The sequence below is a fragment of the Anabrus simplex genome, chromosome 2 (genome assembly GCF_040414725.1).
Source record: "Anabrus simplex isolate iqAnaSimp1 chromosome 2, ASM4041472v1, whole genome shotgun sequence".
Taxonomy (NCBI): domain Eukaryota; kingdom Metazoa; phylum Arthropoda; class Insecta; order Orthoptera; family Tettigoniidae; genus Anabrus; species Anabrus simplex.
The window spans coordinates 43,607,382-43,622,333 of record NC_090266.1 but is presented as its reverse complement, the minus strand read 5'-3'; the positions used below and the strand labels follow the sequence as shown (position 1 = coordinate 43,622,333).

Below are 14,952 nucleotides of genomic sequence, written 5' to 3'. Positions count from 1 at the left end.
ATCTGCTAACCCAAACTGAAATCTCAATCTAACAAACTGTGCCATTACAGGTTCCCACGAAAGTCGAAAGTGTGGTGGTGATGAGGTGATGATAATTCTGGTGCATGACTGTTATAGCATCATCATTTTAACACATATCATACCCCAAGGACAGATTGTGAATGCCCATTATTACCGCTCATTTTTGGAACATCATCTGCAATCAGCATCGCGCAAGAAGTTACAACACGCTCTGGAGGTGCCTCTCATTGTTTTGCAGAACAATGCTCTGCTGCACGCCATGCAACCAGTGACTGATAAAGCTGGGAAGTGCTCTAATAAAGGAACTGCTTCGTGGCATCCGCTTCCGAACTGTTCCCGAAGTTCTACAGGCAATAGACTGCTCCATCTGCACCAGCCAGAGAACAAGTACTACTACTGCTTTAACATCGCTGGCAAACTGTAGATCTCTTATAGACGTATCTCCTTTGTCATCATCATCATCATCATCATCATCATCATCATTTCCCTTTATCCAGCTGTAGCCGGGTAGGGCCAAATATGGTTCCTCTCCACTTTCTTCGGTCTTTCCACCACTCCTCCTCCAACACTGTGTCCCAGTCCAGGTTTCTTTCTATAATGCTGCGTTGGATGGTATCCTTCCATCTCAATCGTGGTCGTCCACGGCCTCTCCTTCCTTGGATTTGCATTTCCATCACCTTTTTTGGCATTCTTTCGTTGCTCATTCGCTTTATGTGCCCAAACCATCTTAGTCGGCTCTTCTCTATTCTATCATTCATTTTTTCCACTCCAATTTCTTCCCGGATTTTCTCATTCCTTATTTTGTCTCGTCTACTCTTCTGTATCATACTCCTCAAGAATTTCATTTCGGCTGCCTGTATTCGACTCTCATCCTTCTTTGTCATTGTCCAAGTTTCTGCTCCGTAAGTTGTTATGGGTACGTAATACATCTTGTACATAGTATCCTTTGCTTCCATTGGCACATCTTTGTCCCATAACATATTTCTTACACTACGATAGAAACAACTTCCAGCTTGAATCCTTTTACTAATCTCAGCATCCAGTCGAGCATTCTCCATTAATTCACTCCCCAGGTATTTAAACGTTTCCACTACTTCCAGGGGCTTGTCTGCAAGTCTAATCTGACCTTTCCCTTCTTTCTCCCCTCTAGTCATAACAAGAGTTTTACTCTTTTCTACACTTATTTTCAATCCACATTCTTCAATCTTCCCATTCACCACATTCAATTGTTCTTGAACCTTCCTGTCATCTTCTCCCCAAATCACAATATCATCTGCAAATAACATCATGTTCATTTCTCTTCCTCCATATGCTGCTTTTGCTGTTCTCATGATGTCATCCATTACTATTGTAAACAGGATTGGTGATAGAACACTTCCCTGTCTCAGCCCACTAGTTATTTTGAACCAACTTGTCTTGCCAACTTGTGTTTGCAAGCAACTACAACATTCCTTATACAATGCCATGATCATTTTTATTAATCCCTGTCCAATTCCTTTTTGCACCAGACTGTCCCAAACTTTCGTCCTAGGGACACTGTCATATGCCTTTTCAATATCAATGAATGTCATCACCATATCATTCCCGTACTCCCAATGCTTTTCCATTAGTTGTCTCATAATGAAAATGGGCTCTATTGTTGACCTTCCACTTCTGAAACCAAACTGATTTTCCTGTATCTGCTTCTCAACCCTCAACCTTATTCTACTTTCCAGTATCCTTTCCATTATCTTAGCAACATGGGATATTAGAGTAATTCCCCTGTAGTTCTTCAAAACTTTCTTATCACCTTTCTTGAAAATTGGGATGATTATTCCTTTTTGCCAATCCTCAGGGACCTCCTTATTCTCCCAGACATTCCTGAGAACCCGATATGTCCACTGCAGGCCTACGGCTCCAGCTGCCTTTATCATCTCCACTGAAATTTCATCTATTCCAGCAGTTTTTCCATTCTTCATCTTTCTTACTGCCATTTCAATTTCATTCATTGTAATTTCTTTATCCATTTCTTCGTCAACTAATTGCCTTTCTTGGTCGTCCATTGAATGACTGTCATCCGTTCTTATGTTCAGCAGCTTCTGAAAATACTCTCTCCATCTATTTCTTATTTCTTCTGGCTTTGTTAAAATTATGCCACCTTCATCCTTCACAAATCTGGTGTTTACTTGATCTCTCTTTTTGTTTCTTAAGATACCATACAGTAATTTCTTGCTGCCCTGCGTATCATCTCTCAATTTCTGTGTGAATAAGGCCCAGCTTTTCCTCTTTTCTTCCTCCACTACTTTCTTGGCCAAATTCTTTGCCTCCACATATTTTCTTCTACTTTCTTCAGTCTTAGATGTTTTCCATGCTTTCCATGCCATTTTCTTTTCCTTCACTTTAATCTTTACCCTATCATTCCACCAGTGTGTTTCTTTGTCTTTCACATTTCCTGATGTTCTACCACACACCTTTTCTGCACATCCAACCAGTGCTTCCTTAAATATTTTCCATTCCTCTTCAACATTCCCCACCTCTGTCCTGGGTACCAAGGGTATTATTTCCCTTTGAAATTCTTCTTGTATGCTTTTCTCCTTCAACTTCCATACTTTAATTCTTTTCTCTCTTCTTAATTGGGGTTTTTCAATCTTTCCAACTTTCAATTTTCCTATCACAACTCTATGATCTCCACCAAAGGCTTCTTCAGGCATGGCTGTTACATCTACAAGGTTCTTCCGGTGTTCTTTCTCTATGATTATATAATCAATCATGGTCTTTGTTCGTCTGTCTCCCCAGCCATACCTTGTAATCTTCTGACTGTTCTTCTTCCTAAACCAGGTGTAGGTAGCAGGTAGGGACCCTCTTCGGAGGCAGCCCTACGCAGGGAGTGGCGCCCCTGCCTATGTGAGTCCCAGAGCACACTGACCCGGTGTGTAACATCTGGTATGGGTCCCAGCTCAGGGTTACGAGTGAAGACCTCAACGGCATCTACGGCGGAGAAGGTGGACTTCGGTACGGCGGAGATGGCGGAAGGGGCATACCCGTAGCGTCTGTACTCCAGAGTAGCGGCTACGAAAGGCGTCTGTCTCCATGTTAGGGGCGGCCTAATTTTGAACCTGGCAGTAGGTATAAAATGCCTTTGGGTGTGGCGAGCCCATCGTAACAATAGCCTATATGGACAAAGCAGATATGGTGCCTCGGAAAAGGTTAGGGCGTCCCCTGCTAAAAGCGACGCGCAGCTCTTCAGGTGCTGGGGGAACTGTGAAAAATGGGCAACCAGCACCAAACTACATCAAATCTCTTTTGTATTAATTGAAATTAATAGTTCCCACTAACAATAAAACAGGCCTTGTATATTAAAATGAAGTTTGTACATTAAGATAAGGTGACAACTTCCATTAAAACAACTCCTCATCAATTTCCAATTGATTTCTTTCTTAGTGCTCTTTATCTACTATGCATTAAGAACGGACTCCTTTTAACAATCAATAATGAGGTATTATAATGTAATAAGGCAAGATGTTTGGTGTACAAAACAAATCCTACGCCAGATAGTCATAGAAGCGTACTACTGGGGAGGACTCAACATTGTGTAATGTTCTATTTCCAAAATCAAGCTAATAAGGGAAATATTGTATTTACTCGAGTATTTCCCCCCACCCCCACATAATTTTAAGGCAAGGAACTGAGGGGGGAAGTTACATAATGTTTTCCTAGTTCGAGCTAAAATTGTAGGGACATTTTAAAGACAAATAAGAGAAATACTGACTTGTGGTCCAAAGATGTTAATAAACATATATTGAGGCATAGGTCCGCCGTGCCAATTCCGATGTGCTCTGGCCCCCTCAACCAGCAGTGACGTTCCAGCCGAGCTATCGGCCGCCGCCTACGTGTTCACTCAGGAAGAAGGACCTCATAGCGGGGCGTGCTGGTCTCCTTCTACTATCTCTATATAGCCGTTAGTGATGACCAGAAACAACGAGAATGGCGAAGCGAGAGCCTTCCATCTCCTGAGGGTTCCACAGAATTGTAGTGTCCGAAGTCTCTCGGAGCATCGTCTGGCTACAGAAGACATGTGAGACTCGCCAGTGGTGGTTCAGTTCAGTTCCAATGGAGTGGAGAAATCAGTTGTGTTCTGTCGGTGAGCGAGCCTATGCGCAAGTGAATGTTGCTGTAGGAAGGGAGAGCCTGAGTTGAGGAGGCAGTCTGTGGAATGTTCTGTCTGTGGAACTGAGTGTTCTGCTTATCTGTCAGGCAGCGTATGTCATACCGAGCTGTCAGAATGTTGTTCGTGGGCTGTAACTGAGGACTGTGATAGCAATAGTGAGAGTAAGTTTGGAACTGAGTGAGACTGTGTTAATGAACAAAGAGTGCGAATTAGTGAGACTGAACACTGAGAAATGAGAGAGAGCACGAACTGTGTACTGTTGTGTAAATTGTGATCCTGGTATGCTTGTGTGTTAGTGTTTAAGACTAAGTAGTTGAGTAGTTAGATTATAAATGTAAAGAAGTTACGTGCGACCAGTGTCTGTGTTCAATTATTTACGCTGCCAACACGTAACAACTGGCGTCAGAAGTGGGATGAACTGGTACTTTACAACCGGTGTCAGAATTGAGAAACTGGTAGTGTATTTCAAAGTTGGTGAACTCTGCAGTGAACAGAAAACAGATACCGAACAGCTCCAGGCTTTTCTCGTTAGGATCACAAGTGAACTCAAGAATGAACTTACAGCCAACCATGACAAATGCTTTAGTGACCTGAAATCTAGCCAAGATGAACTCAAACTTAACAAAGGTGAAGATGGCTCAAACAAGCCAAAACATGTTTGAATTTGATTACTCAGTCTAATGATGGAATATATGATGTATTGAATTAGGAGGATACACTCAATTTTTTCACCTTTGTTAAGTGGAAACCGTCAATACGGAATGATACTAATATCTTGTAAAGATGAACTCGAACATGTTATCAAATCTAGCTAGGATAAATAAGGGTGCCAGCTGACGAGGACGCTCGTCCCGGCATGGACATGCATGCTGGTACAAACACAGAGGTTGAGAACAAGGAATAAGAGAGAACCCAGCAAGGCCAAGCCTGAGACATGTAAGCCAGTCACATGCGTCGCACCGATGAGCTATGAAACATGCAGGCCCTGATAAAAATCGGAGGTGTGGACGAGGGGAATGTCACCAGAGCTTCGTGCAAGGATCTGCAGATCGTCACTAATTGGAAGGAGAATGTCGCTGACCGGACACAGCGTATCTCCCTTGGAGAGGCGATGGCCACCCGATCAAATTGTCTGGCACCATATCATGGTGAAAGTCAAGACGACTTTCTCTAAGGAGGGGGCAGTATGGCATGGGTCCACCATGCCAATTCTGAGCCGGATGTAGCGAGCTGATCTGGCCCTGCCCACCCGCAGTGACATCCTAGCTGGACTATTGGCTGCAGCCTACACGTTCACTCAGGAAGGAGATGCTCGTACTGGGATGTGCTGATTTCTCTCTAGTGTCTCTCTGTAGCCACTAGCAATGACCAGAAACAACGAGAACTGCAAACTAAGAGCCTTTCACCTCCAGAGGCTTCTAGTATTTGAAGTCTCTTGAAGAGCTGTCTGATTATATAAGACATGCTGCAGGAAGGAACAGCCTCAGTTGAAGTGGCAGTCTGTGGAGTGCTCTGTCTGTGGAATTGAGTGTTCATTCTGTCTGTCTGTTGCTATGAAGTTGAGTCTCTTGGGCTAGCCTCTGTGTAGTGAATGTCATGTTCTGAAGCGGTGTAGAAGAGAACGCTGGGTATCGGCACGGGACAGTGAACGAAGTCAACGGGGAATTCGGACAGCAGGACTGTGATAGCAGCAGCGAGGGTAACTGTGGCACTGAGTGAGACTGTAAGTGTAAGAGAACGAAGACCGAGTGTGAATTAGTGTGAATGAACTCTGAGATCTAAGAGAGAGCGTGAACTCTGTAAATGTGAGTTTTTTTTTGCTAGGGGCTTTACATCGCACCGACACAGATAGGTCTTATGGCGACGATGGGATAGGAAAGGCCTAGGAGTTGGAAGGAAGCGGCCGTGGCCTTAATTAAGGTACGGTGGGCGTAGAGGCGCGCGGCTGTGGGCTTGCATCCGGGAGATAGTAGGTTCGAATCCCACTATCGGCAGCCCTGAAGATGTTTTTCCGTGGTTTCCCCATTTTCACACCAGGCAAATGCTGGGGCTGTACCTTAATTAAGGCCACGGCCGCTTCCTTCCAACTCCTAGGCCTTTCCTATCCCATCGTCGCCATAAGACCGATCAGTGTCGGTGCCACGTAAAGCCCCTAGCAAAAAAAAAAAAAAAATTAAGTTACAGCCCCAGCATTTGCCTGGTGTGAAAATGGGAAACCACGGAAAATCATTTTCAGGGCTGCCGATAGTGGGATTCGAACCTACTATCTCCCGGATGCAAGCTCACAGCCGCGCGCCTCTACGCGCATGGCCAACTCGCCCGGTAAATGTGAGTTCTGCACTGTGTCATGTAATTTGTGGTCCTGGTATGACTGTGTGTTAATGTTTATTAAGATTAAGTAGTAAGATAATATATTTATAGAAGTTAAGTGCTACTCTTCTGTGTCCATTCATTTACCCCACCAACATGTAACAATATATAATGATGTAACTCAACGAATATGTATATAAACAAAGGTATTGTGCTATGTTCAGTATGTTGTGTATAATTGCTTTTCACTTTGTACCGTGCTCCTGTGCTGCTCGCGGACGTGAGAGGCCTGCTTTTTGCTCTAATAACGCAATCGTTCTACTTCACTGTCAGCCACCAGACAACGACAATAAAAATAATCCATTCTAAAAATCCCCACACCCTCGAGAAAGAACTCTAAATCGTTCCCCTTCTCTAGGAAAATATTGTAATTGCTTTGGTGATTTGCACAATCATAGTTTTGAGTGTAAGTCAAACTTCATGCTTTATCTGCAAAGTGTAATGTTTGCCGTCATTTCTCGCTTGGCAATCTGTTTTACAGCTGGGAACTCGGGACAATATTTGCCTCGCAAGCCTGCCAACAACTTGAGATGGCAGCTCAGCTGATCAGAAAACTGCATACTAGATAATACATGCATTCTCGTTACAAGTGACAATGCAGCAGAATCCAAATGAAAATGATGATGATCAGCAAGTGATTTTAAGTCATCTTGGATTCTTTGTTGGAACATGACATGACGACAGGATATACCGGTAGCTTGCGGTACTACCTATATCATTGCCACAATCAGTGGATATCGCGAAAGGTTCATTCCTTAAAATTTGGATCAATTTTTAATCAGTATCACGGGCCATTTCATTAACAATGGCAGATATTTTTTGTTTTTGCACATGCATACTTCTTTACAATATCTGAATCTGGGAATATTTTTCTAAACAATTGTCCCGCGTGATTGGAACAGGATAATGAGAGGTTATGTTCTAGAGTGAATGCTGTGAACAAACATGTCACCATAGCGTGATGAGAGAAACTCAGATACAGGACATAAAACCATCACCAATACAGCTTTTTTGAAATACCAATGTACCGACAGACTCATTAACACTGGATTAAAATGCACTTAGCGTGACACCCAAACACACGTAGTTAAATGGAGCCAGTTACAGTCTTGCACATGGCAATGTCAGCTTAATTCCCGTTCTGCAAATCCATCATTTAAAGAAATCTTCCTACTTTTTCATTTCCAAAGCATGATAGGTTTGTTTAGTTGAGCTAAACTGGGGGTGGGTAAATTACATGTGAAAAAGTAACAATTGGTTTTCAGCCTTCCCCCCCCCCCCCAAAAAAAAAACAAAACACCCCTGCAGCAGTGAAAATATGTGATGGAGGTAAATATGCGAGTAGATATGGTGTTTGTGCAAGGCTCTTTTTGTTGTAAAATGATGCATCTGATCAAATGAATAACTGCAAGAAGTTGCAGTTTGGTTGCAACATTGAAAATGGCCTGGAAGCACCCTATAGCCTGGAAGCACCCTATACAAGTTAGTTATTATCAATACAAGTGTAATACATAAAAGGCGATTATTTACCCAGTGTACACTCAAGTGTTGATACAGATGAGTCATGTCTCTGTATTACTTCAGTTCAATATCATAATGTAGATGTGGCTTTTTAATTAAGTGTTTGAGGCACAATGCAGTGTGACAATGAGCACATTTGACTATAGTCCCATCACTGCACATACCATCTTCAATGATGTGACCAAACATCATAGCATAATATTACTAACCACAACTACTTTAAGCTACTCATTTGGTCAAATGAAAAATTTTACACGGTAAGAACGCTACACCCTTCTCTCAGCGACCATGTCTGAATATGCAATTTGGAGTGACGGAACACAAATACTTTCCTCACAAGCCGAATCAAATCCTATCGGCCCTTGTCCTCCTGATCAGTGTTATATAGCATTGATGCCAATTTATCAGACAGGGACATGTTTAATTGTCCTCATGAGACTCTCAAAAGTCTTTTAACTGGCAAGCACAGAACCTCCCAGACAGCACTAGACGAAAGAAGAGCTCTCTTCTCAATTGATTTCTTCTTAGTAAATCATACTTTTTCATAATATTTTTTGTGTTGCCCTGACTATCTACGAGTATCAGGGAGCAACTTTCCCCATCTTCACCTATTTAGATGCTGGGATATTTATACTGTACAAGGATCCCACCTTTTTTGCTGCAATGAACGCCCTACTAATTTAAAGTAAATTCTCTGAAGCTTCAAATAAATAATTATTCACTTATTCTGTCTGATATTCATGCTTTGCAGCTGTTTTACATTGAAATGCCAATAAACGGTCTATATATAAAACCAGTCACCTAATGAAATCATTCTATATTTGACGGGAATAAGAATGTGACTTAATAATTTTTTTAGAAAATTGGTGTCATTGCTAGGAGGTTTTATAAGCACCAATTCTTCTTTAAATTTACCTATTCTTATGAAAGTTCCAATAATTGTTTTATTCATTACCCACCCTCTCCAATGAGGTTGAGCAGCTCTATTCCAAGTTCTTCAGGAGATAAAGCAGCCATTAAGGAAATTCATCTAATGTTGCATGCTGATCCATACTACATCATCAACATAACGTAACATAATGTAATGACTAATTCCATACTTCAGATACAAACTAGTTATTATATAATCTATGCAGAAAATTATGAAACATACCACTATCAGTGCCCCACAAGCCATACTTGATTGTGGCTGTTTCCTTTCACCATAACCTTCCAATGCAACTTTTTTCTGCCCCTGGATTCTACCAACAATTACCAAATCTAATAATTAAACTTCTGTGTATTTTGTATGTTTCACAACTATTTTTCCTATATGAATTCAAATACCAATACCTCCTACCCTCTCCCATGTGATGAAGAATCAAGAAAACAACATAAAGCAAGAGAACAAGACAACAAGCACTGGATTTCCAGCAAATTATGTCCTTCATGTTCACAATATTCCTCTAATGGTCAAAAGTTTTTGGACATGACTAGAAATAAGTTTGATTGATGCCACATCATTATATTATAAATATCCAGGTGTAAAAAGCAAACAGGAGCAGAATTATATGTGTTAAAGAAACAGATTGGGAAAACCATTGTCACTCTCTTCTCCATCAGTGAAAGTTGCATAAAAATTCTTAGATATAAGCAACAATTTTCTTTAGTGTATGGAAATTACCATACTCTTTGATTTCTCTAATTTACTTTGTCAATGGCGACAGGTAATACACAAAAAGCTAACACATGGTTTCACAAAATAATGAAACTTGCCATTAACATACCTTTTTCACTAACCGTGACTTAGCAACATTGTCCGTAAGTGGATGTGTGGTCATATCAAACAGAACAAAGTTCTGTTTCTCAGTCGTAAGGACACCTTTCTCCACTAAGTTTTTTGCTAATCTTTCCCTCACATTCTTTAATTGGTAACGCAACTTTAATGGGTTCCAGGTCTCACCTGTAAAAATAAATTTACAAAATAGAATAGATTCAAGCCATGATAGACTAAACAGCAGAGTGCATTAAAATAGTACATGTGTATGGTCATACACAAGACAATCCAAACAGATCTTAAGAAGAATTCTGCTACATCAAAGAAACTTCAGCGTAGTCAGTTTAAATCCCCAATTGCACTCTGTATCATTGGTGTGGCTATTATCCTTCAAATATAGCTCCATATCAGAGCTATATGTGCATGCGTGACATCCATAAGCTTCAGCCTTAAGGAGAAATAATTCACAGGATCCCAGGGCAGCCAGCCAAGAATTCTGGAAAATAAGAAATGTTACAGAATTCTGCATAGTACCTGGGAAAAATTAGTGAAAATGTAATTTGAAATCAGGAATTGGAGAAAATATAAGGAAAAAGTTTACAAAGAGTGGCTACAGACTGCATTGATCACTGGTAGGATCACTACCTGTGCTTTACCCTCAGACTCTTGGCTTAATGTCGATCATGGTTATACTCTTCCCCTCTATAGTTTTCTTTATTGACTGTATTTCTTTTTAGTTTGTTTGATGATCATAATTACAGACTCAATTATGTAACCATTAACAAAATTCCATGATGATAGGACTACTTTCCACTATACTGCCCATATAGAGACAAGAAATTCACAAAGTCCAGGTGTATGAAAAGCATACAAGTGGAGTAGATCCCCGTCTTATGGTATAAAATATTCATGAAACCTCTTGCTAGGATTTGAGTGTGTGATTTGTATATTATGATGCTGGATTTAGAATGTTAAACTAGTAGTATTTCTTGTAATATTTTCTTTCCATGAAATTGCTTGTTGTACTCTTGTTGTTGTTGGGTAATGTCTTAGCTTTACTTTATTATCACGCTACTGTAAGTTATCATTGCCACCGGAATATTTCCCAATTGCAGTGTATTTGATGATGATAATAACAATAATAATAATAAAGTGATGTTTCCAGAACAACATACATGTTCCAAAACTGACCACCAGAATAGAGCCAACAATGTTGAAACTGACTAGGGCAAGTCTAATGTTTTTTTTTTTTTTTTTTTTTTGCTAGGGGCTTTACGTCGCACCGACACAGATGGGTCTTATGGCGACGATGGGATGGGAAAGGCCTAGGAGTTGGAAGGAAACGGCCGTGGCCTTAATTAAGGTACAGCCCCAGCATTTGCCTGGTGTGAAAATGGGAAACCACGGAAAACCATCTTCAGGGCTGCCGATAGTGGGATTCGAACCTACTATCTCCCGGATGCAAGCTCACAGCCGCACGCCTCTACGCGCACGACCAACTCGCCCGGTAGTCTAATGTTCAATGATGAGTAACAAAACAGTGATAACTAAGAATGCATATACACATCTAATAATAATGAATGCATACACACATCTTCATTGTGCCTTTCCGCATTCAGTCTGCACACTTCTGTGAATGAAGTAAATGCCTCCATAATTCTCAATTTGTAACTAGCCCTGTGGCCTCATTAACAGCCGAACCTCGATATCTCGAACCTCCATTACTCGAATTTTCGGTATCTCAAATAAATTCAATTTCCCGGGCATTTGTTCTATTCTTCGTGTGTATTTCTCTCTCTATTAGTCGAAATTCGGTTACACAAATTTCTTGATTTCTTGAAGCAAACATTTCCTCCCATGAAGCAACAAATACTCTTTAACTCGACTTCTGTACAACATTAACTGTACAAGACTGCATTTGTGGCTTGTGAGAAAGAGTTAACAAGTAAAGGGAGAGTTACAGTGATGCTGGGAGCTAATTATGACCGAAAACTTCTAATCATCGGAAAATCGGCGAAGCCTCACTGTTTCTTGGGTATGAATTCATTTACAATGAATCAATAATAGTAAATTTCCACCTTTTTGATACTTACATTTGTATTAAGCAAATCAATAAATCATATACAGTACATGTTTCATTGCATTTGAAACATTTATACGCAAGTGAGATAACAGGTATAACTTGAAAACAATGTTCTCTTACCCATGGGTAAGTAATGCAGATATCGAGCTTGAAATATTATGGTTATTATTATTATACGATCGTGATTATTATTATTATTTTACAATTATTATTATTACTTGTATGTATAGCTATGAAGTGTACATCCATTTAGTATTATTTATGTAGTCGAATGATCGTATTGTGTGTGAGGTTATGAAATGTGTTGTACATAGACACCGATATCAGTTCCGTTAATGTAAATACCTGTAAATTAATTTCTTCTTACCTGTATAATTTGTAATCCATAATTGTGAAACACGCTGTATCTGCCAGAATGGTATAGACACCAGAACAATTGAGAATATTCTGCACATTATATTCTATGTATTGGACACTCGGGAATATCCAAGAAGGTAGTATTTTTAGTAAGGTAACTTTCTAGACGCCTGGCCAGCACATATATAAGGAGGCGATCTTGACAGCGACAAGTGAGTTGTTGAACGAGTTATTGAGAGTTACTGTTGAGTTGTGGTTTGGAAGTTATTGGAAGAGAGTGGCTGACATGCCGAGTTAAGCAGCCTCCATGTTGAATTGATCGGCAGTCATCTGTTTTATCTGTGTTTCAAAGTGTAACATCTGTGGTATTCGGTGTCAGTTGTCAACTGTTTAAAGATGGCGGCTTTGTTGATATCCTACAAGTGAAGTGTTTGGTTGGTGATACGGTGACTAAGATTGTGTGTGTATTAATTTGTGAATACGTAAATAAAAGTATTGTACCAACTGACAACAACTCGTGTGTGACTTTGTGGCTACGTTAATCTTCAGCTGCATTACAACACTTAGGTGAAATTACAAAGTATTTATCTTCTTAAGAACATCTTAATAAGTACCTTGTTTTACTTAAAATATATGTGAATTTAAAAATTGAAGTAAATTAAAATCTATGTGGATGGTTGAATAGGGTGGAGAAATGGAAGGGAAATGGATTTACTTATTTTAGCCTATTTTAAAACTATATCTATTCATTGGAACAGATGTTATAAAAAATGTTTTTGTTTCCGGCACTTTTCACTATGATATTCTGCTTGTTTACTAATAAAATGTTTTTGAAAAATAATTTTCCTTTGTCAGTGTTCTATATAATAATTACTGGTGTCCTGAAGCCAACTCTCAAGAAAATCAATCACCTTGCCGGTACTGCTCCTTGTGATGTCAGGAGAGAGGTCCCTGCTAATAACGAAAGGCTTAAAACAAATTGAATGCCTTCACATCCACTCTCTGGATACCAACCTGCCCAACGAAGACTGAAGTCCAGGAAAGCCTTTTTAACATCATTAGAACACCTGGAAGGATCATTGGACAAAGCCAGGATTACCAAATGGAAACAAAAGACCCCTGGCCTTTTGAAATGGATGGAACCACAGGAAGTGTTGCCTCCCGGTCACACCGAGGACTGGTTGACATGGAGGTCCTTAAACAGACTTACATCTGGAGTGGGTAGAACCAGAGCGAATCTACAAAAATGGAACTTCCCCATCGATGCGGCCTTTTGTGACTGTGATGAACTTCAGACAACCGAACACATGCTATGCTGCCCCCTGTGTCCATCAAACTGCACAATGGAAGACTTGGTGCTGGCCAATCCAAATGCCCTTGAAATGGCCAAATTTTGGGCTAAATCGGCGTGACATCTGTATGACATATATTGTTGTAGACCTTTTACTTGTATATATTTGTGTATATAGTTTGTTTCTTTTAAATGTAGTATTATTCTATTGTACTTCTGATTCGAATAAAGAAAGAGTGCTCTATATTTTACAAGGATGTTCTCTTCATTTGCTCCTTCCAAGGCGAATGTTGTTTGTTTTAATTTTATAAGAGTGCCTCTTGAATTCAATTAATTCAAGAGACACATTCACCTTGGAGGGAGCAAATGAAGAGAACATCCTTGTAAAATATAGAACAGTGACAAAGGAATTTTTTTAATATTTTTTTTTTGCTATTTGCTTTACATCGCACCGACACAGATAGGTCTTATGGCGACTATGGGACAGGAAAGGCCTAGGAATGAGAAGGAAGCGGCCATGGCCTTAATTAAGGTACAGCCTGGTGTGAAAATGGGAAACCATGGAAAACCATCTTCAGGGCTGCCGACAGTGAGGTTCGAACCCACTATCTCCCGGATGCGAGCTCACGGCTGCGCGCTCCTAACTGCACGGCCAACTCGCCTGGTGAACATTATTTTTCAAAAACATTTTATTAGTAGACAAGCAGATTATCATATATAATAGTGAAAAATGCTGGAAACAAAAATATTTTTTTATAACATCTGTTCCAATGAATAGATATAGTTTTAGGCTAAAATAAGTAAATCCATTTCTGTCCCATCTCACCACCCTATTCAACCATCCACATAGATTTTATAAGTAAAACAATGTACTTATTAATATGTTCTTAAGAAGAGAATACTTCGTAATTTCACCTAAGCGTTGTAATACAGCTGAAGATGTTCCACATGGAATGAAACGTGTACTGTATACGATTGATTTGCTTAATGCAAATGTAAGTATCGAAAAGGTGGAAATTTACTGTTATTGATTCATTGTAAATAGGATTTGATATGGGAAATGAAGCAGATTTCTTGCAATATGAATTCATTACCGGTCACATACGAAAGCAACCCCAGAAGTAGTGCATGACAAGCTCCATTTACGAATCTTGGCTGCGTGGTATAGAGGAGAAATGTCGTCTCTTTCGTAGACAACTGCCCTGCTCATCCCAAGATGCACGTTCAGGAGTTAGAGGCAGTGCAAGTGGTTTTCTTGTCACAGAACTTAACATTCAAACTACAGCCCGTGGACCAATGGGTGATTAAAAACTTGAAACATTTCCATAGGAAGAGCCCTGTTCAGAGAATTCTGAGAGTAATTGAATCTGAAAAGTCATTAACAGACATTAATCTACTACAGTTGA

At 40.1% G+C, this 14,952-nt stretch overlaps 1 protein-coding gene across 1 annotated transcript in view; it reads right to left on the bottom strand.

Annotated features, from left to right (window-relative positions):
• sau (Golgi phosphoprotein 3 homolog sauron) overlaps positions 1-14,952 on the bottom strand; it is a 44,116-nt gene that overhangs the window by 12,926 nt on the left and 16,238 nt on the right. The window contains exon 3 of the mRNA XM_067140264.2: positions 9,826-10,001. Coding sequence (XP_066996365.1) covers positions 9,826-10,001 — 176 coding nt within the window. The remainder of the gene's footprint in view (positions 1-9,825; positions 10,002-14,952) is intronic.